The following is a 27,726-nucleotide window of genomic DNA, read 5'->3' as shown; positions in this document are numbered from 1 at the left end:
CGGGAAGTAATCGAAAGAAAAAGACAACGTCTGGGGTGACAGACGTTTAATACAGTTTATTGATTCAACCTTATACAGTTATTGCAAAAATAACCCATTAGATATTAAGACATCACCCGTTATTCCTGGTTGCTCACTTTTTTTCCCGTGAAGGTGTACGTATAGGTCAATTACATTAGAATGAAGACGAGAAGGACCTCAAAATACAATGTATAAGAGGCTATCGAGAACTATTGATGCATCTTTCAACACAGGAAATATTTATTCCATGTTCTAAGTGTAAACTATTTTAGTTATACGGTAGCCAACCAGACGTCCCATTTGTATCTTTAGGATTGTTTACTGAGGATACATTCCAGCAACGAGCTCTGTTTTAAACAATCCCAATTGCCCGAACTTTGCTGATTATTCTAGCGTTGGAACCTTCGCCGTCTGCCTAGCACTACTTGAAATCCATGACTCACAAACGTCGGGGCATGGAATCACAGAAAGAAAGAACAGGTGAAAAGTTCTTCCCAGTTGTGTTCTGCAGAAGCATACAACTCCCGTCATCCCCCGTGAAAAAAATCAACAAATAAATAGCGGCACCGCGTTTCAGATTCTGCGGCGCACGGCTCGCACCGGCGCCTGGTTTTTGTAGTTTTCTCGTGGAGAATTGCCAGCAAGTTCAAGCTTGTTGGGGAGGGACTAAAACTACACTTCCCACAAGGGCGCGGGGGCGGGGTCCAGTCGGTTTACGTCATTGATTCAGCCAGCCAATGATCACCCCGGGCGGCGGTGAGGCAAGCGCCGTCAGGCGCCAAAGTGCTTTTTTTTTTTCTTTTTTTTTTTTTCTGCCGGAGCCGAGCGGGTGCTGCTAGCGGAGGCGCCATATTGGAAGGGACAAAACTCCGGCGACAGCGAGTGACACAAATAAACCCCTGGACCCCTTCGCTCCCCCAGCTCTAAGGGCCGCGATGTTGTACCTAGAGGACTATCTGGAAAGTGAGTGGGCGGCGCTGGCTGGCCAGTCCAGGGTACCTGCGGGCGGGTGAGGGCGGGAGTAGACCGGCTGGCGGGATGGCGGGAGGGAGGGGGAGGCGGGGGATGTTTCTTTCTCACGGTAACTGCCAGCCTCGTTGTGGGCTGCGGGCTCTCTCGACCCCCCTCGACGCACGCACTCACGCAGTGACGTAAGCGCGTACTTTCGCCGTTGGCCCCGCCCCTCTGACGGAATCTCCCTTTGACAGTGATTGAGCAGCTTCCAATGGACCTGAGGGATCGCTTCACTGAGATGCGCGAGATGGACCTGCAGGTGCAGAGTAAGTCGGCGCGTTTGCCCTTGTTCGCTGCGCGCGTTCAGTGACAGACTTACGTGCCATCGACGTCAGCGGCTCTGGTGTTTGGCTGTCCTCCGGCTCATTCGCTAGTACAGAAGGAGTTGTCAAAAAGAACTGGCAATGCCAAATCTTGCCTCTTCTGTCTACCACACTACTTTTCTCCTGACTTTTACAAGAGAAGGTGGCATTAGAGCATGTATGCTCCTTTCTCGAATTTGGGACTGTGCAATAAAAGTTTCTGTACTTTCTTTGAGTATGTAGATACGATTTAGTGCACATCGGCATAAATGTTGCAAAGGTTTTGACTTGAGACTTTATGTGTAGAACGTAGATTTCAGCATTTCTATTTCTGTTAAAGTTCATGCTAGGCAAAATTCAAGAGCGGACAACACATAGAAGCACAGGTTGTATGTAGTTCTTTAGAGACCGTGGTGAACTTGGAATGTCCCATTTGAAAAGTTACATGATAAAGGATGCATTCTCAACTGTCAAACAGTATGATAGTTTGTCAGTCAAAATGGGAAAGGAAATAAAATTTTACAGTAAAGCTTCTTGTCTGCTGTAGCAAAATTTTTTTGTTTTTCTTTTGGTTATAGCTTGGTAGTCTGGATACATTTTCCCTAAAATAACCTTGCTGTTTCACAGAGCAGTATTTAGTTTATATGATCATGTTTTTGATTTAGAGAGGGTAGAGAATAAATAACTTTAGAGGTAACATGGTAAATACAAGGCAAAATTTTGAAACACGAATACAGTGCTCAGTACCCTTGTAGTCCATCATGCTCTGAAAGAACCTCACACACCTTACCCCTTTGTGAAATGAGTATAATATAGCTTATCCAGCTGTCTTGTAGATACACTATATTAAAAATTAAGAATGTGAAATGAATTATGTGATACGTAATTAAAATGTATAACCCAGTGTGCTTTGTTGGCTGTGTGTCACTCTTTTGGTTTGGAGAAGTGTAAGTACTCCTTAACTGTTTAAGGGCTGTTCCTGCAGAAGACATATCTTGATCCCCTGTGTTCTGGCTGTATTTAGACTATAAATAGAATTCAGATTGAGGTAAATTCTTGTGCTGACAGATTTTCTTAGAAAAGTATGGTTAGGGGAAGATCTGGGTTTTGGGCTATGATAAGGAGGAAAGGAGTATCACGGAAAGAGAACAGAACGTTCCAGAGTGGGAATCTTGAGGTAGCTAAGAGCCTGTCCCCCCACTTCTCTATCACCGCTGCACATACTTCCATACCCAGTGATCATGACTGTTCTTTTATGTGATACGTAATGCAAGGTGATACATCATGGAAGTCACCTGCTGTTCACATTGTAGTGTAGAAGTCTGAATTCTGTATTTCTTCACCTTGCTCACAAAATTCGTTTTAACTTTAATGTAGTTGAAATGCTAAATATTTGCTAAAGTAGTGTTTTCTACAGGATGGAGCATAGTCATCAGATGGATCTGAGTTCATTTTAGGGCTTTACTGACTTAATTCATTGGCCTTGACCACATTACCACTTCTGAGGGATTTTTATTGTCTTGAGGATTAGAAGAAACACATAAATTAGAATGTTTAGTACCTGATACAAAGTGGGCCTTCAATAAAGGGTAGTTGTTATTTTGTACTTTATATCACAAATGTTAAGTTCTCTAACAATTTCGACTTGATTATATAAATCAGAGGTTTTTTTAAACTTTCATTTTTTACAATAATTAGAATTGTCTAAATTTAATAGGTATTATGAATTAACAAAAGATACCTCTTTGTAAGGTAAGAGATACATTATTATGCACTGCAAAGCTCCCAAACAATATAGTAAAAAGTTTTCCTTAGTTTACCCAGCAACAAAATCCCTTTAATTTTTTCTCTTTTAGCATATAAATGACTGTTCTTAGCACACATTTCAGAAAAAACTTACCTCAAATAAATAATATTGTATATGTGGTGCTTAATGGTATATAGCAAAAGGTTAAAACCTTTTTATCACATTTTCTTGTTGAAAGAAAAGTGAAGATTATCTAGTAGTGCTTTCAACAAGAAATTGTATTTGGGCACATCTGCCTGACTTAATATCATTAGTTTGTGACCCCAAGCCTGTACTAGTCAACAACTATAGGATGGAATCTATCTACGTTTGCTGACTACTTTGAATATCCGAAACAGTTTTGAAGTAACAAAAATAAATTTTCATTAGGGGAAAATTATAACTTTTACTAAGGTAATTAGTAAATTATATATATATCACATTTATAAATATATTTATAAAGTATGCTTATATTATTATAGTATATATTAGAGTATAATATATATTATTACATAAAGCATATTTATATTATTACAACATGACATATTTAAGTTACAGACCAAGTAAAAGAATGTATGTGATCAGATATTTTACAAAATAAATTGCAAAAATAAATTGTCAGTAGGGAAGGTTATAACTTTTCTTTATGAAGATAATTAAGATATATTTATTCATTTATTTTATTAGAACGTGACATATTTAAGTTACAGACCAAGTAAAAGAGTGTATGTAGTCAGATATTTTCACATCACATCTTTCTTCACATCAAAGCATGTATATTTAGTATATGAGTTTGGTCATCTAAACATGAAATGTTTTTATTATGTCCTAGATGCAATGGATCAGCTAGAACAAAGAGTCAGTGAATTCTTCATGAATGCAAAGAAAAATAAGCCAGAGTGGCGAGAAGAACAAATGGCTTCCATCAAAAAGGTGTGTTCAACGCTCTGGATGATTTATCTGTAAACACTGGAACTCTCCGAGGAAGATAGGGGATTCCCAGGGGTCATGACGGTAAAGAATCCACCTGCGAGTGCAGGAGACCTAAGAGACTCGGGTTTCACCCCTGGGTCAGAAAGATCCCCTGCAATAGGAGATGGCAACCTGCTCCAGTGTTCTAGCCTGAAAAATTTCATGGACAGAGGAGCCTGGCAAGCTACAGTCCCTGGGGTCACAAAAGACTGAACACGACTTTCAGCAGTTGAAAATTGGACATAACTGAGCACAGCACAGCTGAGGAAGACATTTTAATATTCATTACATTTTAGAGCTTCAGGTGTAGGAACTTTCAAACATTGAAGCATTTTGGTAATTTAGAAAAGTGTTTCAATAATCAGTGACTAATCAGAGAGTTACAAAGCCATTTAAAAAGTACATTTTTTTCTTTTAATTTGTTTTATTCTAGTTATGGGGAATTAAAGTTCCCTTGTCTTAAGATCTATTGGGTTGGCCAAAAAAGCTCATTCAGCTCATAAAATGTAATGGAAAAACTCAAATGACCTTTTTGACCAACTCAGTATAGTATCTTCCAATTTGGGCAACAGACTGTGATGAAAATTAGCAACCTTGAAGCATATTTCATATATTGCTAAGTACCTATGTTGGTGGAATCATAGGAGAACAGAATCCTGACAAGTTTTGTAGTACTTAGAGCTCCCTTCCAGATTAGAATGGGTAGCAGCTCTCTCCTCAAGGTTTGCTTTAGAGATATGGTCTAGTTAATTTGGGGACATATTGGAAGAATGATTTACAAGCCCTGGGTTTGATCATGACTCTGCAGTTTGACTTTGTGATGTGGGACATGTCCTTTAATATCTCTGAGTAATAATGGCTCCCTCACCCTTACCCTTCATAGAATTATTCAAGAATCAACTGAGAAAGAAATTTGGAAACTACTTGTGTTATCTGTTTTACTACATGAAGGGAATATTATTTCTGTTAGGAACAAAAACACGAGAATCTTTTGTAGAATTAACCCTGACTTGCAGGATACCTGGAGGCCCAAGTGTGTGTGAGTATAGACATCACACATATACATCCTAAAGTCATTCATCATCCCCTTTCCTACTAAGTTTCTGGTGCAGCACAGCCTGGATATACCCTAAAAACTCTTGACAGTTCATGGAAATTCATAGAATTTAAGAAAAAATAGTTTATTTTATACTGGAGAGAACTGATACCTAGCTTAAAATGAGAGTCACAGAGCAGCTGCACAATGGATGTGCAGGTCAGAAGCCTTTCAATCGTTGCTTATAATAAGTGTTAAAAATGGAGAGTGTAAACACTCTTTACAAACTAGATGAATCCTAAGTAACATTTATTTTTAAAGAAAAAGAATTACTCTTTGGCTGACCTAGTTTTTACTAGTGTAGCTAGACCTGGATGGTGTTTATTTGTTATCTCTTTTCTAGGAATTCTGAACATCATCCTTTAATCCTTGGTTGTTGTCTAAAATTTCTAATACTATCCCATCCCCACCCTATACCTAACTGGATTTTTATGGCTCATGTATAATGTATGTTCCTGAGTGCTTAGTCACTCAGTTATGTCTGACTGTTTGCAACCCCATGGACTGGAGTCCACCAGGTTCCTCTGTCCATAGGATTTTCCAGGCAAGAATACTGGAGTAGATAACCATTCTCTTTTCCAGGGGATTGTCCCAGCACAAGGATTGAACCTAGGTCTCCCTCATTGCAGGTTGATTCTTTACCATCGGAGCCACCAGGGAAGCCCTATAATGACTGACAGTGATAACAAGCCATGATAATGCAAATGCAGTTATAGGTCCTGGATACACAGATTTTTAAATTATTAATTTGTTCCTGAAACATGAATGTTTTTATTCAGGATTACTATAAAGCTTTGGAAGATGCAGACGAGAAGGTTCAGTTGGCAAACCAGATATATGACTTGGTAAGTAAAAATTAATAGCCATAAGTATTTGAATTATGGATTATGTTTTAAGTGGTGTTGACTTAAATGTAATAGGAAGGACAGACTAAACTGAATTACTGCTCTTTGGATCCCATTTAACTTCAGAGTTCACTGTCCACTTTTTGATTTCTTTGTGGAAGAGAGAGAGTCCACAGTCAGTAAGTTAAGAACCTTACATTTAGCCATATCTACATCACTGTAAGATTGTAGCTGATGTGAGGCTTTTTTTGTATTAAAATAGGTGTTTAACTTTATTTTACTAATTTTTATCTTCTTAAGGTAGTGTGTTTACTTGCCTGATAAAACATCTTGAGATAGTTTCTGTGGCAGAACTCACCTAAGGGGATTGTGCTGACAGTTCTTGGTAGTCTTGATTAAAGTGAAAAAGGGACTTATTTGAATCTGTTAATAGATAGTACTCAGCTGTCTATTAAGTGATATTCATTAGATAGTACTCAACAACTGGCACACGTGGCAAAACTGGGAAATACAAGATTAAATAAACTTGAAAAACTTTTTTCTTTTTTTAACAGTAGCAGCAGCACTTCTTAATGATTGAAATCACTAAGAAGATAGATATATGCAATATTTCTCAGGTTGTTATAATTATAGTCTTTCTTCTTCTTTTGTTTTAATGTACAGCGTGTCCCAAAGTTTATGTTTTAGGAAATGCTCTTTTTTGGTTCTGCCTCAAAGCAAGTTAAAGCTGGAGACAAATGTTTCCTTTTGATTTGCTTTAGCATATTGATTCATATCTTATTTTTGTAGTCTTGTCTGGGTACAGTTTTTTTATTGAACGGGTACATGTTAATATAGGTGTCATTGGTGAATAAGACACAGATAAAAGGTACATACCCCATATGCTATGCATTGTGAGTGCTATACTAAACTAGAAAATATATGTTATATAAAACCACAGAAAATGGTTAATTGTTTTATATAGTGAAAGTATTTTAATGGCTGTAACAACCTAGGCTCTTTTGTTCATCAGTTCAGTTCGTGTCTGACTCTTTGTGACCCCATGAATCGCAGCACGCCAGGCCTCCCTGTCCATCAGTTACTCTAAAAACAGTTTCATAAAAGATGCTGCCTAAAGATGGGTAGAGTGGGCTAGTGGCTTGATTTATGGTGGAATGAAACCCAAATAAAGTTCTTAATTGTTTTGGTCTTGAATTAAGTCTATAAATAAAGAGAAAGACATTTATATTTGAATACAGGCTAATTTGTTTGTTATCATTCTTCCTCACATATAGTGACTAGTTGTCACTTTATTTAAAAACTACCTGCTTTTTAAACCATGTAGTTCTTTGGTTATAATCTTTCATTTCTATTTTATTTTACTACTTTTACACCTTTATTAAAAGTATTTCATGCATTTAGAAAAAGTATGTATAACAAACATATGCTTTTATAAATGTGTGTGTGTATCCATCTCTTGTTTACAAACCACACTGTTCATCGACTCTGTACTTGGTGTAATGGAGTTTTATGTAGGTACAGTGGAGGAATGAAGAGTAAATGTTATAAATGCTCCTGACCTCAAGGTGCCTGTTACCTAGTTGGGAAGACATGCCCACAGTAAAATGGAGAGCCTGTTATAGAAACATGTTAATAAATAAACATGAATACATTTGGATATTAAGGGGATCTGGTAAAGATTGAACTAAATCAAGCAGAGTTACTATTGGCTTCTTAGAGGGTATGAGATGAGTTTTGAACAGAATTTATTTAGAACCTCAGGTGCCTGGATTCAGCATAATATTGAGGGGAAAGCGTTTCACTCAGAGGTCATGGAAAAACATGGAATAAAAATAAAAATTAGGGGTTTTATGAGGGAGATGGATTATTTAGGCTAGAGATTGAAATAATAAATAGTGATGTAACAAAGTGAATGCAATGTAATGAATATGTTAAAAACCAAGGACCCGTAATGGACTCATGCAGATGTGAATTCAGCCACTTCACTGACAGCAGGAATTTGGAAAAGTGATATAATCCTGGAACTTCAGTTTCCTTATCTGTAAAGTCACAGTATTGATTTGCGCCTTCCAGGAAGATTGGATCAATCGCTCTCTGGCTCTCTTTCTCTCTTTCAACAGAGAGAGATAGAAATACAGAGACAAATATAGGTACATCTATATATATATATCTACACCTGTCTCTGTATCTCTTACCTGTATCTGTCTACACACACACACCCACACCCACCCACCTCATAGCTTGGCAGATCGTAGACCCTCACTTTTTAATAAACTCACTTCATCTCATTTCTCTAACAAGTTTTCTACTTTCCTGAAGCCACTGCATCCCTTTCAGCTCTGCCAAGTTAAACCTGTTTCTTCCCCCCATTCCCTCATGATTTATTTCTAAGACTGCCTTTTGTCTTTTCTCTACTCTTTCCTGTCTCTGTCCCATCCTTTCCCTCCCCTTTCCTTTCTTTTACTTCCCTCCCCCTCTTCTTTCTCCTTGTGTCTCATTAAATACTCATTGCTATTCCAGGTGACCATGATATCCTTAGTGTATAACCCATCCTTCTTGAGATTTTATGTTAATTCACCATCCTCCCACCTTCGTGGCCTTTCACAGTCTCCTTGGGTATTGCTCAGAGTGGTTGGTGTTCGAAAGGGTTCTGTCCTTGACCTTTATTGCTTGTTACTCTGTTCTCTTGGTATTCTTGTAGAAGTAATTTCCTCTCATCTTCATCCCCAACTCCAGAGGCTGATGAGACCAAATGCCACACGGTAAAGGATTGTTCTGTCAAATGCCAGTTTTTCTCTCGTCCCCAATCCCCACTCACCACCCAAGCTGAGAAACATTTTTCCATTACTTGTCCACGTGAACACTTAGTTTTAGCAATTATGCCATAATTATTATTCAAGTTCAGACTTCTCCTCTGAGTATATTCATCTTATCTGAGAATTGCTAGGCCCTGGAAGTCATTGTGTTAAGAGTTAACTCTTAGCTTCTTGTCTTACTTCTCTCACTAACATCATTTCTCATGAATAAATAATTGTTAAAATGTTAAAAATCAATTATGCACCCTCATTAAATTCCTGTAGCATTTAACATATGGAAGGTTAGACTGCTCTGTGCTGCAGAGGTGAATGGACAGGATGTAGTGTAAGTGTCAAAATATAATAATTTTTATTTACAGATCCTTTACCAAGTAAACAGTGGTACTTCTCTCTGTACAGTTCTACATAGTGGGAGAGTATAACTTTCACTCATTCAGCAAATATTCATAGATCTCCAGATATGAGTGGTCACTGGTGCAGAATGGGCAGTAATGATATAGCTGGGCAGTGAATAGGACAAACTATTAAATAAAGATTATTGGAGACTTTGCTAAGTGCTATAAAGGAAATAAACATTGTGGAAAGAGGGGGAAAGAGTGAATAACCAGGGGAGGCTATGAAGAGTCTGCTTATCAGGATAAGCATAGTCCTAAGGAGGTGACCTCTGAGGTAGTACTTGGAAGGTGAGAAAGAGCCAGCCATGTGACAACCTTAAGGAAGAACATTTCAAGCAGATGATGGACCAAATGCAGTGTCTTAGGTGGAAAAGGGTCTGACAGATTAAACCAGGAAAGAGGCCAGTGTGGTTGGTGTGTCCTGAAAAAGAAGAAGAGTGGTATGAGAGGGACATGCAGAACCCAACACTTGTAGAACTTAAAAGCCAGTGGAGCAGTGTTCTTAGTTTCAGAGCAGCGGGAGGCCAGTGAAGGATTTTAAACTGAAGCATGGAATACAGTTTAGAGAAGACTGTATGTATGGCTTTGCCTAAGCATATTAACATCTGCTGGATCATGGAAAAAGCAAGAGAGTTCCAGAAAAACATCTATTTCTGCTTTATTGACTATGCCAAAGCCTTTGACTGTGTGGATCACAATCAACTGTGGAAAATTCTGAAAGAGATGGGAATACCAGACCACCTGACCTGCCTCTTGAGAAACCTATATGCAGGTCAGGAAGCAACAGTTAGAACTGGACATGGAACAACAGACTGGTTCCAAATAGGAAAAGGAGTACGTCAAGGCTGTATATTGTCACCCTGCTTATTTAACTTCTATGCAGAGTACATCATGAGAAACGCTGGGCTGGAAGAAGCAGAAGCTGGAATCAAGATTGCCGGGAGAAATATCAATAACCTCAGATATGCAGATGACACCACCCTTATGGCAGAAAGTGAAGAGGAACTAAAAAGCCTCTTGATGAAAGTGAAAGAGGAGAGTGAAAAAGTTGGCTTAAAGCTCAACATTCAGAAAACGAAGATCATGGCATCTGGTCCCATCACTTCATGGGAAATGGATGGGGAAACCGTGGAAACAGTGTCAGGCTTTATCTTTTTGAGCTCCAAAATCACTGCAGATGGTGATTGCAGCCATGAAATTAAAAGAGGCTTACTCCTTGTAAGGAAAGTTATGACCAACCTAGATGGCATATTTTGGAGAAGGCAATGGCACCCCACTCCACTACTCTTGCCTGGAAAATCCCATGGACAGAGGAGCCTGGTAGGCTGCAGTCCGTGGGGTCGCCAAGAGTCGGACACAACAAGCGACTTCACTTTCACTTTTCACTTGCATACACTGGAGAAGGAAATGGCAGCCCACTCCAGTGTTATTGCTTGGAGAATCCCAGGGACGGGGGAGCCTGGTGGGCTGCCGTCTATGGGGTCACACAGAGTCGGACACGACTGAAGTGACTTAGCAGTAGCAGTAGATGGCATATTTAAAAGCCGAGACATTACTTTGCCAACAAAGGTCCGTCTAGTCAAGGCTATGGTTTTTCCAGTGGTTATGTATGGATGAGAGAGTTGGACTGTGAAGAAAGCTGAGTGCCGAAGAATGATGCTTTTGAACTGTGGTATTGGAGAAGACTCTTGAGAGTCCCTTGGACTGCAAGGAGATCCAACCAGTCCATTCTAAAAGAGATCAGCCCTGGGTATTCTTTGGAAGGAATGATGCTAAAGCTGAAACTCCAGTACTTTGGCCACCTGATGCAAAGAGTTGACTCATTGGAAAAGACTCAGATGCTGGGAGGGATTGAGGGCAGGAGGAGAAGGGGCCAACAGAGGATGAGGTGGCTGGATGGCATCACCGACTGGATGGACGTGAGTTTGAGTGAACTCCAGGAGTTGGTGATGGACAGGGAGGCCTGGCGTGCTATGATTCATGGGGTCGCAAAGAGTCGGACACGACTGAGCGACTGAACTGAACTGAACTGAACTGAAGCATATTATTATTTTGACAGTGTAAAGTAAGCAGGTATTATTTTTACAGATTTTAAGATACAGCATTTCAGTATAATTAATTGTGTTTGATTTTGCCTCTCAATGTTTTCTATGGCACAGTATTTAATTGTATTCTTTTTCATTGAAATAGTTTATTTACTTTTAAAACAGTAGTAAATTTTTTTATTCCTATGACCAGCACCATATTACCTCATTTATTAAGGAAAAACAAAAGAGACCACATAAATATTCACAAATGAAGAAATTTTGAAGTTAGACGTTAATTGAAACAAACGAAGACTTTAAGTAGGCTTAGTGAAATTTGACTAACAGACCAAAAAAAAAAAACCCTATCTTATTAAAATAATTTCCTTCTAGAATCCTGATACTTATAGTCATTAAACACTTTTTTTGTGTTCCTCAGCCAGATGTCACTGTCATAAGGCCGTATTAGATTACAATACCTAATAAAGGTGATTTATATATACTGTGATAAAGCTTGAGCTTTTTGTGAATGCCTGAATGGTTTTAGCAGCCTGTTACATTCCTAAATACCCTTGAACTTGCTCCTTTTTTATATCCTGGTTTATTCCTCAGATGATTATATTTCAGGCCCACATTTTACCTATAAATTTGAGAATTCCTCATCTGATACTCTAATTAAGGAAATATATTGTGTGAACTTGACCTTTTGATTTGTCTCCTATCCTTATTGTGTTTTAGGAGAATGATTAGATGTGGTTTATGTGCTAAGGCCTTAACTATTTGATTCACCCTAAAGGTGGATCAAATTTTTATCCAGTTTAAATATAATTCAGAATGTGAAGAATCATTTTCATGATAGATGATCAGAGAAATAATTTGCCATGATTTCCTTTCTTCCGCAGTTTACCCTCCTTATTCACTGTTAGTCGGTCTCTTCATGAATAGAAATTTATCTCTTATTGCCATGGTTTTCAGCTTGGAACATTGTAGACTGAGTGCTCATTGGGAAAGGCAACTCAACATCTAACTTTCAGAATTTGTCAGTATTGGAAGCCATAAAATCATGGAAAAACTTTTAAGAAGCTATGGTTAGTTCAGTTTGAGTCCATCAGGTGACACATTTTGAAATTTGAATACTGGAAAACTGGGAGAGACAAGAGAGCAAAGCTAAAGGATTACAGCTCTATGCAAAAATAATTAAAGGCTGAGGATTTATTTGTTTCATTCCGAGGCCACGTGTGACGTAAATGTTTTTGTGATCTTAAATATGTTGAAAAATAATCTTGACAGAATTTCCTTTGTGTCTGAAAAGGTCAGAAGGATAGTACATTTAAAGAGGTTATGCTTTGGGGTTGTAAGTTATGATTTAGGGTTGTAGAATAAGGAAACGTCTGTGGCTAACATTTATTGACATTAACTGGGGAACAAATCAATAATTAGGCTTTGTGGTCAGCCTTGTGTTGGAAACCTATGGTTAATGGAAAGTTTCTCAATTGTCTCAGTACCCTGTTTGCTACCATAAATCAATCTTAGCCATCTTATAGGGTCAGGTGGAGGGATGGAATAACTTAGATTCTAGATTTGACTCATAGCTTTGGGGCTGTTATGGTGATCAGCTAGGACTGGTGGTTTACCTGTTCAGAGTCACATGTGGGGTTGGCCACAATGTTTGTTTGTTTTTTTCCAAATGGTGATATAGGAAAACCTGAAACGAACTTTTTGACCAGCCCAATAGGTAGTAATAGCTTTCAGTCACATTCAGTTCAGCTCCTGCTATGGCTGTTTAATACTGTTTTAAATATTCTGGTGCTTTATAGCTAAAGTTAAATCTTGTGATCTGCTTCCTTTCCAGCTTCAAATTTGATTTAGTACAACAGTGATGATTCGAATAAAAAGAATTCTCATCGTCTGATAATTGCTTATAATAGTAATCAGTTCATAATCTTTTTTAATCTACCAGGAGGTAGGACTAATTGGAAGCTACCTTACAGAGCTCCCCACCACGGTGTGGTTGAGGCTTTTCTGTCTTTGTTTATTTTAATCATGAATTTGGTTTTTTGAGTTATTAATTCTTTGGGTCCCATTGCTTTTTCTGAGCTATCTAGTATTGGGAACTCCATCATTATTTCCATATTTTCAGGTATAATAAACTTTATTAGTACTGTCTTTAATATAATTAAGGGGCTCTTAAATGCAGAGATGGAATGGGTTAGGGAGGTATGTGTCCTTTCTTCATGTCACCCCATCCCCACCCTCCCAGCGAAGTTCTAACACTTGTCTTGTGTACTGTCTGCACCTATGCAGGCATCACCTCTATACTGTCTACACTGCTGACAAAAATGCTTTTTGTCTTTGTATCTCTATACATTCTTCAGTTCTTTAATTATTACTCCTTCCTTCCATCTATTTGAAGACAGTCCACTCTTCACTAACATATTCATAGCTCCTTTATGCTTACAGGATCCCAATATTATGTTTTTTCTTTATGTGCGACTTCTGACCCTTTGTTTTCTTTTTGTTACATCTAGGAGACTTTATTTTTTGTTTATACCGTTATGTTAAAAATCTTATATAAATCTTGATTTGTCAGTTAAGTGTTAATTCCTGTGAAGGCAGGGATTCTCTCATTCTTCAGGTATTGTCCATTTACCCAGCGCCATGCACACAATAGGAACTCAGTATTTATTAGTAATATAGGTGTAGGTAAGAAAGGTGGTGGAGTATTTTCATTGCATTAAGTAGACTTGGAATTTAAGCATGAGTATTTTTTCTGATTTCCCTTGAGATTAAATTTTGACAGCGTAAGCGATATTCTTGAATAAGAGGTCTGTGTTCACACTTTATTATTGAAAGGGCGGTTCCATTAAAGGATGCTTGGTTACCTGCAGGTTCTTTGAATAGGAGCATGTGTCTACAATATATGACCCTATGCTGCTACTGCTGCTGCTAATTCACTTCAGTCGTGTCTGACTCTGTGCGATCCCATAGATGGCAGCCCACCAGGCTCCCCTGTCCCTGGGATTCTCCAGGCAAGAACACTGGAGTGGGTCGCCATTTCCTTCTCCAATGCATGAAAGTGAAAAGTGAAAGTGAAGTCGCTCAGTCGTGTCCAACTCTTAGCAACCCCATGGACTGCAGCCTACCAGGCTTCTCCATCCATGGGATTTTCCAGGCAAGAGTACTGGAGTGGGTTGCCATTGCCTTCTCTGATATGACCCTATAGGATTTTAAATATTGTAATTGCAGCTTCTACCAAGCTCTGAAAAATAACACGTGTGTGAAGATGGAAGGAAAATTGGGCTTTGAATTACTGAAAAGTCACAAACCAGCATCCCAATGATTGCTGTTAATATACAAAATATAAAAAGACAATATTTTTATGTTTTTTCAATTTGAATTGTATTACTTTCAGTTGAGAAATTGGCTTCTGCATGTGGAAATTCAGAAGGCAATGTTAAGTATAAACAGTGAAGTGCAGTTTATTACAAACAGATCAGAGTTAAATCTTGTTTCTATAATGTATTAGCTATTGAATTTGCAGGTGTTGCTTAACCTTTCTGAGTCTAGTTTCTTCGCTTATGAAATGGAGACAGTACTATCTCAAAAGGTTTGAGCAAGGACTAGAAAACATAGTCCTTTTAATGCACCAAACACATGTCCTGGCATCTAACACCCACAGATTGTCTTTTGGTACTCTTCTTACCTAACCCCTCACTTAAGTACACATAATTTCATTGAAAGTCTTACTTAATCTTTTTGCCCTCTAAGGTATTGGAGACATTTTTATATTTGTAAGAAAGTTACTCTTAATTATGACAGTGATTAAGAGGGACATTAGAATTTGAAAAAAGGTATTGCTAATAATATGACATGAATATTTTTCAAGACTTTGTTTTTTGTTTTTTTGATTTGACTTCAAAGCAGTAAATTTGAAAAAGTATCAAGATATTTAATATTAAGCTTAAAAAAATACATGAAAACTTGTTGCTAGTTTGAGGTATTATAAAATTTTCAGAAGTCAGTCCAGAGATCTCTAGGTGAATGAGAATATACAATTTTGCCACCTTAACCAAGTGTGACAGTATTTCAATAAAACCATTTTGACCAAGCTTTTGTGGAATGGAACTTTCTGGCTAAAAACCCCTTTTGTTTCAACTCTTTACATAAATGTTTACAAGTATAATGGTATGCTTTCCTGCCTTAGAGAAATGTATGTGTAAAGTATAGGAGGCTCTTTGTTTGTAGACTGAGGATCTTTCATTCCTTACTGTAAGTAACAGTTATTATGGTCTGGCAGTGTGGATGGTCTTGTTATAAGGAGGAGGAGATTAGGCTGAAAGTAATCCCGAGGCATATATGAAAAGTTTCCTATGCCACCCACCCTTCATCTTTGCTTATGTTTCATAGCCTACTTCCTCCAGACATTTCTGACAAATTGCAATTCTGGTTTCTTAAAATGTATTCAAGGAGACTTGGGAGGTATTTAGCCTAGCAACCTCATTTTATAGAATAAAAACCTGTAGTGTAGGTTAATTGACTTGCTCAAGGATCCAGAGCAGATGCACTAAAAGAAGTAAAGATTTAGGCTTCCTCATTAAACCGACACTTTGATAGTGTCCCAAATTGTGGTGGTTATCTTTGATCTTCTTTGAAACAGGTAGATCGACACTTGAGAAAGCTGGATCAGGAACTGGCTAAATTTAAAATGGAGCTGGAAGCTGATAATGCTGGGATTACAGAGATATTAGAGAGGCGTAAGTAAAATTTACACTTTTCCATCACCATTGGACAATACATGTGCACATCACTGAGGAGACACTGGTTCCACAGAGACTTCTCAGATCCTGGTCCTTGGTGGACAGAGGCACCTGGTGGGATCACTTGGTCCCTAGCAGTTGGACTGTTTGGACTTGATCTCCTGCTATAATTTACTCTTATCATTCCTAGGGTTTAACTCAGGAGATTTCCCCAAAATGGAGACATGAGCTCTGTTTCTTGAACAAATTTAGCTCTTCAGCCTAAATAGACAGAGTCCATAAAAACAGATGGTACCATGGTAAGCCCTGAGTAGGCATTCAGTAAATGTTAGTTGAATCAAGTCAGTATTATGGCCGATTTCTAGTATAATTTAACTAAAGGTTCAGGCATCTCTTTTCTTGGTGCATATCAGTAGCAAGAACATATACCTGGTTCTACACATGGATGAAAGGTTTCTTGAGAGTGTTAGGTTACATATATCTCTATTCATATACTCTCTACAGGTCAGCTAGGGCAGCAACCACACATGAATCCATCTTGGTACAATAGTTGCATTTTTGTGTTCCCAAATAGGTCCATCACTTTAGACGATTATCTAATTTATTTGTGATACTTTCATTTCAGGGGAATCCTATCTGAGGATGATAAGTATCTTGAGACAAAATAAAATGTTTTATTTTCTTGAAATGCTGATAATAGCTGTGAGTAGCAGTAAATCCATGCCTATTCAGTACCTCAGGGAGGTTAATGAAGCATCCTCTGTAAGGACACAAACATATCAAAGTCATCAGATCAAGTTATGAAAACTGCTCCACCCTGTGCCCTGCCATAATTTCATCTCAAGGGACCAAGATAAACTGAGGACATTTCTTTAAAAGTATATTTAAGTTTAGAGGTAGAGATTCTATGCATCACGTTTCACAAGCAAAGTCCCTAACTTCTTTTAGAAGTCTTTACATTCATATATCATTTTAATGATCAAAGAATTTTTTTTCCTATAGTAATGTCCCATCGCCTGATACTTCAGTATCTCCCATTAAAAGGTCTTCAACTCAGTTAACTCTAGGTTGAGTTTTTTAGGTCTCATCAGTAATGAAATTATAACATCCATTCGTCCACTTATGTGGTACCAAATGTGGTGAATTCCTCAGCCAGACATTAGCATGCCTTGACCCATTTTGTACTTAAAGGTGAATAATAAAAAATGGGTTACTTACTGTTTAGAAAGAGGATGAGATTGCCGCAGGGTAAAATCAGCAGTGATGACCCTCTAATGTGTTTGACTAAAATGGTACAGGCATAGACATCAGAGCTTGCTGGTCCTCTGCTGGTTAAGGGTCCACAGTCCTGTAGTTGATTGGTGTGTAAAGTTCTGTGGTGACATCTCATGGCAATGTATCTCTGTGCTTCTCTCTCTCTCTCTCTCTTTTTTTTTTTTTTTAGGATCTCTGGAATTAGACACTCCTTCACAGCCAGTGAACAATCACCATGCTCACTCACATACTCCAGTGGAGAGTAAGTATGATTTAGGAGAGCTAAAATCTTAAAAACAATTAAAAATTCATTGTATCATCTGTATATTCTCTTTCATTAGCTCTGCACAGCTGATTGAGAAACAGATACCCTCCCCTTTCTTTTATTTTGTGAGATACAGTTTTTCATTGCAACTACTGGCAGATTTATCTTCTTCATTTGGGAAGAGCATATTTGATTTGGGAACAGGTAGTCTGTTTTGCATGGCATTCTCAAAGGAAGACTGTGTGGTACTAACAGCAGTGTATACTCTCTAGATACAAATAACCTGATTCTCTCTAGGGAGTGTTCTTTTTCATCCTTTCTCAAGTGCTTAGCCTACTGTTGGCATATAATAAAGTCTCAAATGGTTGAGTTAGTGAGTAAATGAGTGGTTTAGTCAGATGCTAGCTGACTAAATTGACTGTATTGATGCCTTTTTTTTTGACAAATCAATTCGATATGAAAGGTTGATTAAAAAATATTTTAAATTGTAGGTAATGTTTTGAAAAAAAATTCTCTCATGTTATATATGAAACCAGTATGCATCATGGCTTACTTCACTGCTTTGCTACTGAAGTTTTTTAAATGTCTGAGCAGTCAGCTGTTAATAAGACATGTGGCACAGAGTTCTGTTTCTCTTGTCTTCTTAGAAAACAATGTTGTTTTGGTTTATAATCAGATGAATGTATTATGCCTTGCCCATAGTTCTCTAAAATTTAATAACACATAAATTCTTTATTTATATTCAGAAAGGAAATATAATCCAACCTCTCACCATACGACAACAGATCATTTACCTGAAAAGAAGTTTAAATCTGAAGCTCTTTTATCTACCCTAACATCAGATGCCTCTAAGGAAAATACGCTAGGTAAGTTTAGTATCTTAAATGTGATTGTATCTTTTTGGGTGTTTATTAAAATAAAGGGGAATGACAGCATTTAAGGTTAATTATACAGATTCTTGATTTAGGTCATACCTGAATGGTCTAGTGATTTTCCGTACTTTCTTCAGTTTAAGTCTGAATTTGGCAATAAGGAGCTCATGATCTGAGCCACAGTCAGCTCCTGGTCTTGTTTTTGCTGACTGTATAGAGCTTCTCCATCTTTGGCTGCAAAGAATATAATCAATCTGATTTCGGTGTTGACCATCTGGTGATGTCCATGTGTAGAGTCTTCTCTTGTGTTGTTGGAAGAGGGTGTTTGCTATGACCAGTGCATTCTCTTGGCAGAACTTTATTAGCCTTTGCCCTGCTTCATTCTGTACTCCAAGGCCAAATTTGCCTGTTACTCCAGGTGTTTCTTGACTTCCTACTTGTGCACTCCAGTCCTCTGTAATGAAAAGGACATCTTTTTTGGGTGTTAGTTCTACAAGGTCTTGTAGGTCTTCATAGAACCATTCAACTTCAGCTTCTTCAGCATTACTGGTTGGGGCATAGATTTGGATTACTGTGATGTTGAATGGTTTGCCTTGGAAATGAACAGAGGTCATTCTGTCTTTTTTGAGATTGCATCCAGGTACTGCATTTCAGACTCTTTTGTTGACCATGATGGCTACTCCATTTCTTCTGAGGGATTCCTGCCCACAGTAGTAGATATAATGGTTATCTGATTTCAGTTCACCCATTCTAGTCCATTTTAGCTCGTGGATTCCTAGAATGTCGACATTCACTCTTACCATCTCCTGTTTGAACACTTCCAATTTGCCTTGATTCATGGACCTGACATTCCAGGTTCCTAGGCAATATTGCTCTTTACAACACTGGACCTTGCTTCTATCACCAGTCTCATCCACAACTGGGTATTGTTTTTGGTTTGGCTCCATCCCTTCATTCTTTTTGGAGTTATTTCTCCACTGATCTCCAGTAGCATATTGGGCACCTACTGACCTGGGGAGTTCCTCTTTCAGTATCCTGTCATTTTTCCTTTTCATACTGTTCATGGGGTTCTCAAGGCAAGAATACTGAAGTGGTTTGCCATTCCCTTTTCCAGTCCCAAGAAAGGCAGTGCCAAAGAATGCTCAAACTACCGCACAATTGCACTCATCTCACACGCTAGTAAAGTAACGCTCAAAATTCTCCAAGCCAGGCTTCAGCAATACGTGAACTGTGAACTTCCAGATGTTCAAGCTGGTTTTAGAAAAGGCAGAGGAACCAGAGATTGCCAACATCCGCTGGATCATGGAAAAAGCAAGAGAGTTCCAGAGAAACATCTATTTCTGCTTTATTGACTATGCCAAAGCCTTTGACTGTGTGGATCACAATCAACTGTGGAAAATTCTGAAAGAGAGAGATGGGAATACCAGACCACCTGACCTGCCTCTTGAGAAACCTGTATGCAGATCAGGAAGCAACAGTTAGAACTGGACATGGAACAACAGACTGGTTCCAAATAAGAAAAGGAGTACGTCAAGGCTGTATATTGTCACCCTGCTTATTTAACTTCTATGCAGAGTACATCATGAGAAACACTGGGCTGGAAGAGGCACAAGCTGGAATCAAGATAGCCGGGAGAAATATCAATAACCTCCGATATGCAGATGATACCACCCTTATGGCAGAAAGTAAAGAGGAACTAAAAAGCCTCTTGATGAAAGTGAAAGAGGAGAGTGAAAACGTTGGCTTAAAGCTCAACATTCAGAAAACGAAGATCATGGCATCTGGTCCCATCACTTCAGGGCAAATGGATGGGGAAACAGTGAAAACAGTGTCAGACTTTATCTTTTTGAGCTCCAAAATCACTGTAGATGGTGATTGCAGCCATGAAATTAAAAGACGCTTACTCCTTGGAAGAAAAGTTATGACCAACCTAGATAGCATATTCAAAAGCAGAGACATTACTTTGCCAACAAAGGTCCGTCTAGTCAAGGCTATGGTTTTTCCAGTGGTCATGTATGGATGCGAGAGTTGGACTGTGAAGAAAGCTGAGCGCCAAAGAATTGATGCGTTTGAACTGTGGTGTTGGAGAAGACTCATGAGAGTCCCTTAGACTGCAAGGAGATCCAACCAGTCCATTCTAAAGGAGATCAGCCCTGGGTGTTCTTTGGAAGGAACGATGCTGAAGCTGAAACTCCAATACTTTGGCCACCTCATGTGAAGAGTTGACTCATTGGAAAAGACTCTGATGCTGGGAGGGATTGGGGGTAGGAGGAAAAGGGGATGACAGAGGATGAGATGGCTGGATGGCATCACTGACTGGATGGACGTGAGTCTGAGTGAACTCCGGGAGGTGGTGATGGACAGGGAGGCCTGGTGTGTTGCAATTCATGGGGTCGCAAAGAGTCGGACACGATTGAGCGACTGAACTGAACTGATACAGATTCTTTACCTGGTTAGAGTCTATTATAAGAAGAAAGAAGAAGAAATGTGACATGAAAATTTAAATTTAATGATTATATCTGTGCTGAGAAGTAATATACTTTGAGCTCACTAACATTTTGTTCTGTCTAACCATTTTCATTCCTTCTTTAATTCTACACAGGTTGTCGAAATAATAATTCCACGGCCGCTTCCAACAACGCTTACAATGTGAATTCCTCCCAACCGCTGGCATCCTATAATATTGGCTCCTTATCTTCAGGAACTGGTGCAGGGGCAATTACCATGGCAGCAGCTCAAGCAGTTCAAGCTACAGCTCAGGTGAAAAAGAAAGGATTTGGATACAGAGTGTGAAGTTTTGTCTGAATCCTTGTCAGACTCTAGTAGAAATAACTTGATGTGAACAAAAAGAGTTTTCTTGCATTGGATAATTTCATTTTTAATTGTAGTTTTATGATAGCTGATGTTTAAAGAAATAAATATGCAGTAATTTGATAGTGAAAAGTCAAAAACAGATTCATACAATCTTGTGCAGATTGCTTCTCACAGTAATTGCTCAGGACACTAATTTTCCTGACTATAAGTCACAGCTCCTGCTGGGACAATACTTTATTCTTTCTTCCAGTTCCAGGGCCTTCTCTGTAGCCTCAGAACTTAGGTTGCCTTGAGTTTGTTCACTTCTGTGCTGGCTATCTATATTCCAAATTAAGTTACCCATTCTGTAGTTACCTCGTAACTGGGTAAAAACTAATCCTAAATCTTTCTGTAAAATAACTTAAATTACGATGATGAACATAATGGTTTAAAACAAAATAATATTAGGTAAGCCAAAATAATGCTGTAAATAGTAAGACAAAAGAAAATATGCATATTTATATGTATTAATAATATCAATGACTGCCTTTTTTAAGATGAAAGAAGGACGAAGGACATCAAGTTTAAAGGCCAGTTATGAAGCATTTAAGAATAATGACTTTCAGCTGGGAAAAGAGTTTTCCATGCCCCGGGAAGCAGCTGGCTATTCATCATCGTCAGCGCTCATGACTACATTAACACAGAACGCCAGCTCATCAACAGCCGACTCAAGGAGTGGGAGAAAGAGCAAGTAAGTTTTATTGTTATAGTAGCTCATACCTTTACTGCGTGTGCAGACTACCTAGCATCCAGCTGGGCTTCCGTGTAGTAAACAGAGGCAGCTTCCCAAATGGCTCAGTGGTAAAGAATCCACCAGCCAAACAGGAGACCCGGGTTCAATCCCTGGCTGGGGAGGAAGATGCCCTGGAGTCATAAATGGCAGCCCACTCCAGTATTCTTGCCTGGGAAATCCCATGGTCAGAGGAGCCTGGCAGAAAATAGCCCATGGAGTCACAAAGAGTAAGGCACAACTCAGCACACAGGCGCACGCACACACACACATGCATATATATATATATATAATGGGTCAGGATGAACTCTGGAGAGGTGGGAAGACATGACATTTACTTCACACTGACTTACTTTGAAAGAGGCAAAGTCCTTAAAAAGTTCTAAGAAACCTTACTTTTTCTAAAGTCTTAAATTGTGGTTATTAATAGATGACCTCTCATTACTTTCTTTTGTTCATTAAGATACACCATTTAATGAAACCTTTTCTAACTTATAACCCCTTATTCTGCCATGTGTTTCTGGTCTTCATTTTAATTAAGAACAAATTGTCTTAGTCCTTAGTATTATGTCTCCTAAATTGAAATTATGAAAATATCCCTAGATTTTATAGATACGATTCTTAGGATGATTGTATGAACTCATACATGTGAAAGGGGCTTCGCAGGTGGCGCTAGTGGTAAAGAACCTGCCTGCTAGTGCAAGAGACATGACCCTCGTTCCAGAAGATCCCCTGGAGGAGGGCATGTCAATCCACTCCAGTATTCTTGCCTGGAGAATCCCATGGACAGAGGAGCCTTGCAGGCTACAGTCCATAGGGTCGTAAAGAATCAGACACAACTGAAGCGATTTAGCACACATATGAAAACTTAATAGCGTTTGGCACCATCTTTCCAAAGTACCTGCATGTGTTAGGTGTTCATACATAATGAAAGTTCAATTGCTAGTCCAAAAGAATTATATTGTAATTGTATCAATTTATTTTTAAATATATTTTCTGTCAGTAAATGTTGTATTTTCTGTGTTCCTGTGCTTCCTGTGGATGAATCTCTGAAAGAATGATCAATGTAGAATTACCACAAAAGTGCTAAATATCTAAACCCTAAATATGTAAAAATTCATTTAGTGACCCAAATTTATTATAACTGCTGATGATAAAGTTTCATATTTTTAAAACTTATTAGCGTATGTGTAATGGTAAATTTCTTGTGAATTTTAACACACTCTGCTTCATGTTCTACACAGGTGAGTATTCACATATCAGTTGATGGTTATCATTTTCATCAAATGCTTACGTGTATTTGTATTTTTGATTCTGATCAAGAGTATTCAGTTTGCTTAAAAATACAAAGAATGTCTGTATGGAAGCCATAACTAATTCTTAAAAGTATTGCCTACTCTTTAAATCAGTGGTAAGAAGTAACAGATTAAAAGTTTATTCTAAAAACTTTGAAATATTTTAAAAGGATTTTTAAAATATATTTGTTTTCCAGAAAACAAGAAAATCTGAAACAAAAATAAGCTATTATGAAAAATGTTGCTCTTTTTGCTCTAAACAGTTGTGCTTTTAAATCCATTTATCAGATGGCTTGAGGGTTAAGGAGTATTTTGTATATTTACTGTTATTTCATTTCATACCATTAATTAGAAGTTATTCTCAATTAAGTTCTTCTGGATGCTCAACAAATAAAACTGATACTGCTTTTTCAGAAACAACAACAAGTCTTCAAGCCAACAGTCATCATCTTCTTCCTCCTCTTCTTCCTTATCATCATGTTCTTCCTCATCAACTGTTGTACAGGAAATTTCCCAACAAACAACAGTAGTACCAGAATCTGATTCCAACAGTCAGGTTGATTGGACTTATGACCCAAACGAACCACGATACTGCATTTGTAATCAGGTAAAAGTCTGACATGTCTGTAGAAGCATAATCTGAATAAAATAGGAAAAGAGCTGTTTCATTTTTTTTAGTGTTCTTTTTACTCCAGTAAAATACCTTTGGCTTTTTATTATATCCTCTTCCTGCTTCTGATAAAAAGACATGTTCATGATGACTGCAAAACCGTCCCAAGAAGACCATTGTAAACTGTCTTCTGGGATGCTTGATGGAAATGATGAATGAGATTTCTATGAATGCTGTGTCGCACTCTTTCTGATCCCTCTCCTTTTGTGCTCTTCAGAGTGATAAGATTTTCTCTCAGAGTATAAAACCACTTAATGTATTGCACAGTGGAATTCTTTTCCTCTGCATATCTAGAAATAGATAAATGCCAAAAAAGGAAAGCCAGGGGAATCCTTATATCTTTAATTACAGGTAGGTTGTTCTACTTTATGAGGAAATAAATAAGGCTGAATATTAAACAAAATCTTTAAAATACATTTATCTGCTATGTGAAAGACCCATCTTACTTCTTGTCTTTGTGAGTTAGTATCCACATACTCTCCAGCTAGTGATGAAAAGCAAAAAGAAAAATGAGAAATGACATGTAATAGATAATTTAGAAGTTTCAATAAAATGGACTATTGACTGCAAAAATATATATGACCTAACATGACCCAAGAAAAAGTAAAAAAAAAAAGGACAAAACAAAACTTTATGTATATAACCAAGAAATAAACTTAAAATCTTTATTAAAGGAACCACTCAAAAAATTAACTCCTTTGTCAAGGTAGTTTATAGAACAAGTTTTTATAGACAGTCAAAGAGCATGTAATTTTTGTGTTATCCTGCTGTACACCCCTAGCCCCAAGAATCCTTCAGGAAAAAAAAAAAAAAATGATAAACTGTATAAAGCTACATGCCCTGTTTCTTAATTAAGTTGTATATTTTGTGTATTTCCCTCTATTTTCTTTACAGTATCATAAACAATTATTTGAATTTAGGTGCTTGTTATATAGTCATAATAAAAATATTTAATTTTCTTTTAACTAGGTATCCTATGGTGAGATGGTGGGCTGTGATAACCAAGATGTAAGTATTAAATTTTTCTACTTAGGAATGAAAAAACAGGTCTCACATTGTTATTACTGGAATGTATATTTTTTGTTTAGTGTGTCTCAGTCTAAGGAGACAGGTTTGCAGTTATGTTAATTATATTAAGGCTGGAATATTCCTCCCCCAAATAAGATAGTGTCCCTTAATGTATTCCCTATTTTAACTATTTTAAAGCTAATTTTATGGTTTTATGTGCAGATTACATTTCTCAAAAGGCATCAGGTTGTATGAAAATTAGAAACACCCTTTTCCCCGTTTGCCAAAGAGTTCTTTTTGCTAGGATTTGGTTCTCTTATCACAATGAAGAATTGGAACTTTAGAGCAGTACTTTCTTTCAGGAAAAATGATGCAAAGGTGAGGGTTCTTATGTGGGTTATTGTTCTCCCATTAGTGTATATTTCCTGCTGTGCTCTGCAGGTGTCAGCCAATAAGAGCCATTTCTGATATTAAAAAATAAGGTTTGGAAGAAAAGAATTCCTGTTTATTTCCCTTGAAGCTTATTTTGGGTTAGAGATACGTTTTTCTTGAATGCTGAGAATATTTTTGTCTAGTAATTTCCACTCCCTTCTTACTGTCACACTGCTTAGCTACCTTTGTCTATCTTTTCCTCCAGAGAAGTGACAGAAGCCTGAATTCTAAAGAAGGGCTAATCAATAATGTCAGGCTCCTAAGGTTGATAATAAGAGTTTAAAATTTTTAAAACAATTTGAAGATTGATCAGGGTTGACACACCGAAGTGTGTACTTCCCTGACCTGCCAGACTCCCCATAGCATGGTTCACATAGAAAAGGCTCTCCTTCCACCTCCTTCTGCAGACCCACTTGTGGGCTGTTCATGATAACTGCAAAACCGTCCCAAGAAGACATTGTAAACTGTCTTCTGGGATGCTTGGTGGAAATGATGAATGAGATTTCTATGAATACTGCATCACACTCTCTCTGATCCCTCTCATTTTGTGCTCTTTGGAGTGCTAAGATTTTCTGTCAGAGTATAGAACCACTTAATATATTACACAGTGGAATTCTTTTCCTCTGCATATCTAGAAATAGATAAATGCCAAAAAAGGAAAGCCAGGGAAATCCTTACATCTTTAATTACAAGTAGGTTGTTCTACTTTATGAGGAAATAAATAAGGCTGAATATTAAACAAAATTTTTAAAATACATTTATCTGCTATGGGAGAGACCCATCTTACTTCTTGTCCTTGTGAGTTAGTATCCACATACTCTCCATCTTAACAAAAATTAATGATTTGTGTTCATTATTTTAAGATTATGGGAGTAGATTATGTGAAGCTCAGAGTTAACAAAGATGCATATAACTTTTTGTGTCTCCATTTCCTCATCTCTGAACCCTACCAGTTGGACTAAATGATCTATAAAGCTGTCTCCTAGATGTCTAAGTTCTGTTGCCATCAATCTAATTATGAATATTTAATCTGCTGGGCGGGCATGTGTTAACATACTTCCTAATCTTTTACTAAAAACTACTTGGCATTTTTGCATTCTAGTGCCCCATAGAATGGTTCCATTATGGATGTGTTGGATTGACAGAGGCCCCCAAAGGAAAATGGTACTGTCCACAGTGCACTGCTGCCATGAAGAGGAGAGGCAGTCGGCACAAATAAGGAGGCCATTTCGTTTGTGGAAGAAAAAAGCTTCAACATTTTATATAGGACTTTAAAAAAAGAAGCAGCAGTGCATTTGCAGGCAGCCACTTAAAGGATTTACATAGACAATCCTATAAGATCTTGAACTTAAATTTTATGGGTTGTATTTTAATAATGTAAGTAAATTATTTATGCACTCCTGGTGTGCTCCAGATATTATTCCAGTTAGCCTTGGATTATTTCAGTGGCCAACATATGCAGACATTTGTACTCCTCAACCATTTTCTCCAAGTAATGGGCATTCTATAATGTAGACTTCGAAGAATTCCAACGATGAAGATTTTAAGAAGAGTATTTTATATTCAACAGGTATGTTCTGCTGCATGTACTGTACTCCAGAGCTGTTATGTAACACTGTATATAAATGGTTGCAAAAAAAAAAAAGTGCTTCTAAAAAGATAATGGTTTTTTAAATGCCTTCATAATAAGCTTTGTTTCTTTGTGAAACTAAATTCAGCGGGCTGAAGGAAATGGTTCATGTGATAAAGTGGGCTGATGTCCTCTAGAGTACCTGGGTACATAAACAGAAACTCCTGTAGGTAAAAACAAATCTGGGCCATTAGTCTTTATATGTTTCTGCATCCAGACAGAGTGCAGTTCATGAGGGTGGGGGTGGGAGGGCTGAGGGGAAAGGGTGTTAAAGTGATAACATTTTTATACCAAATGTGTTTATTTTTTTGTGCAAGTAATCCTTAAAATTGGAATTGTATTAGGTGTTAAAATAAAGTTTTTAAAAAATTACTTGTATTTATACTTTACACACTTAATAATGAAAATTTCTTAATTCCAACTAACTTCCAATTTTCATAATCTCAAAAGGACAGAGGCCCAGGACACAGAATGCTGCGTAATCTGTTATGTCTTTAATAATGCTTGGAATTTGTGATACAAAAATAAGGAAAAGACATTTTTATGTAAATTTGAAATGCAAATGTATTTTTCTAGAACATCCCCCTGGCTTTTCCTTCAGTCTAAGGGACATGAAAGAAGTCTAATTACAGCAGACAAACGGAAATAATCATTATAGTTGTTTTGACTTGAGGCACTATGGCCAAACT

General features: G+C 37.7%; 1 protein-coding gene across 1 annotated transcript; it reads left to right on the top strand.

Annotated features, from left to right (window-relative positions):
- Positions 825-27,409, top strand: ING3 (inhibitor of growth family member 3). Its single transcript, XM_005679388.3, has 12 exons — positions 825-984; positions 1,230-1,301; positions 3,956-4,056; positions 5,971-6,036; positions 15,929-16,025; positions 17,473-17,544; positions 18,294-18,413; positions 21,022-21,179; positions 21,770-21,963; positions 23,712-23,904; positions 24,937-24,975; positions 26,510-27,409. The coding sequence occupies exons 1-12, from the start codon at positions 957-959 to the stop codon at positions 26,624-26,626; spliced, it is 1,257 nt and encodes a 418-aa protein (XP_005679445.1). The 5' UTR covers positions 825-956; the 3' UTR covers positions 26,627-27,409.

This window comes from Capra hircus, chromosome 4 (assembly GCF_001704415.2).
Source record: "Capra hircus breed San Clemente chromosome 4, ASM170441v1, whole genome shotgun sequence".
Lineage (NCBI taxonomy): Eukaryota > Metazoa > Chordata > Mammalia > Artiodactyla > Bovidae > Capra > Capra hircus.
This window is presented reverse-complemented; position numbering and strand designations above follow the sequence as displayed.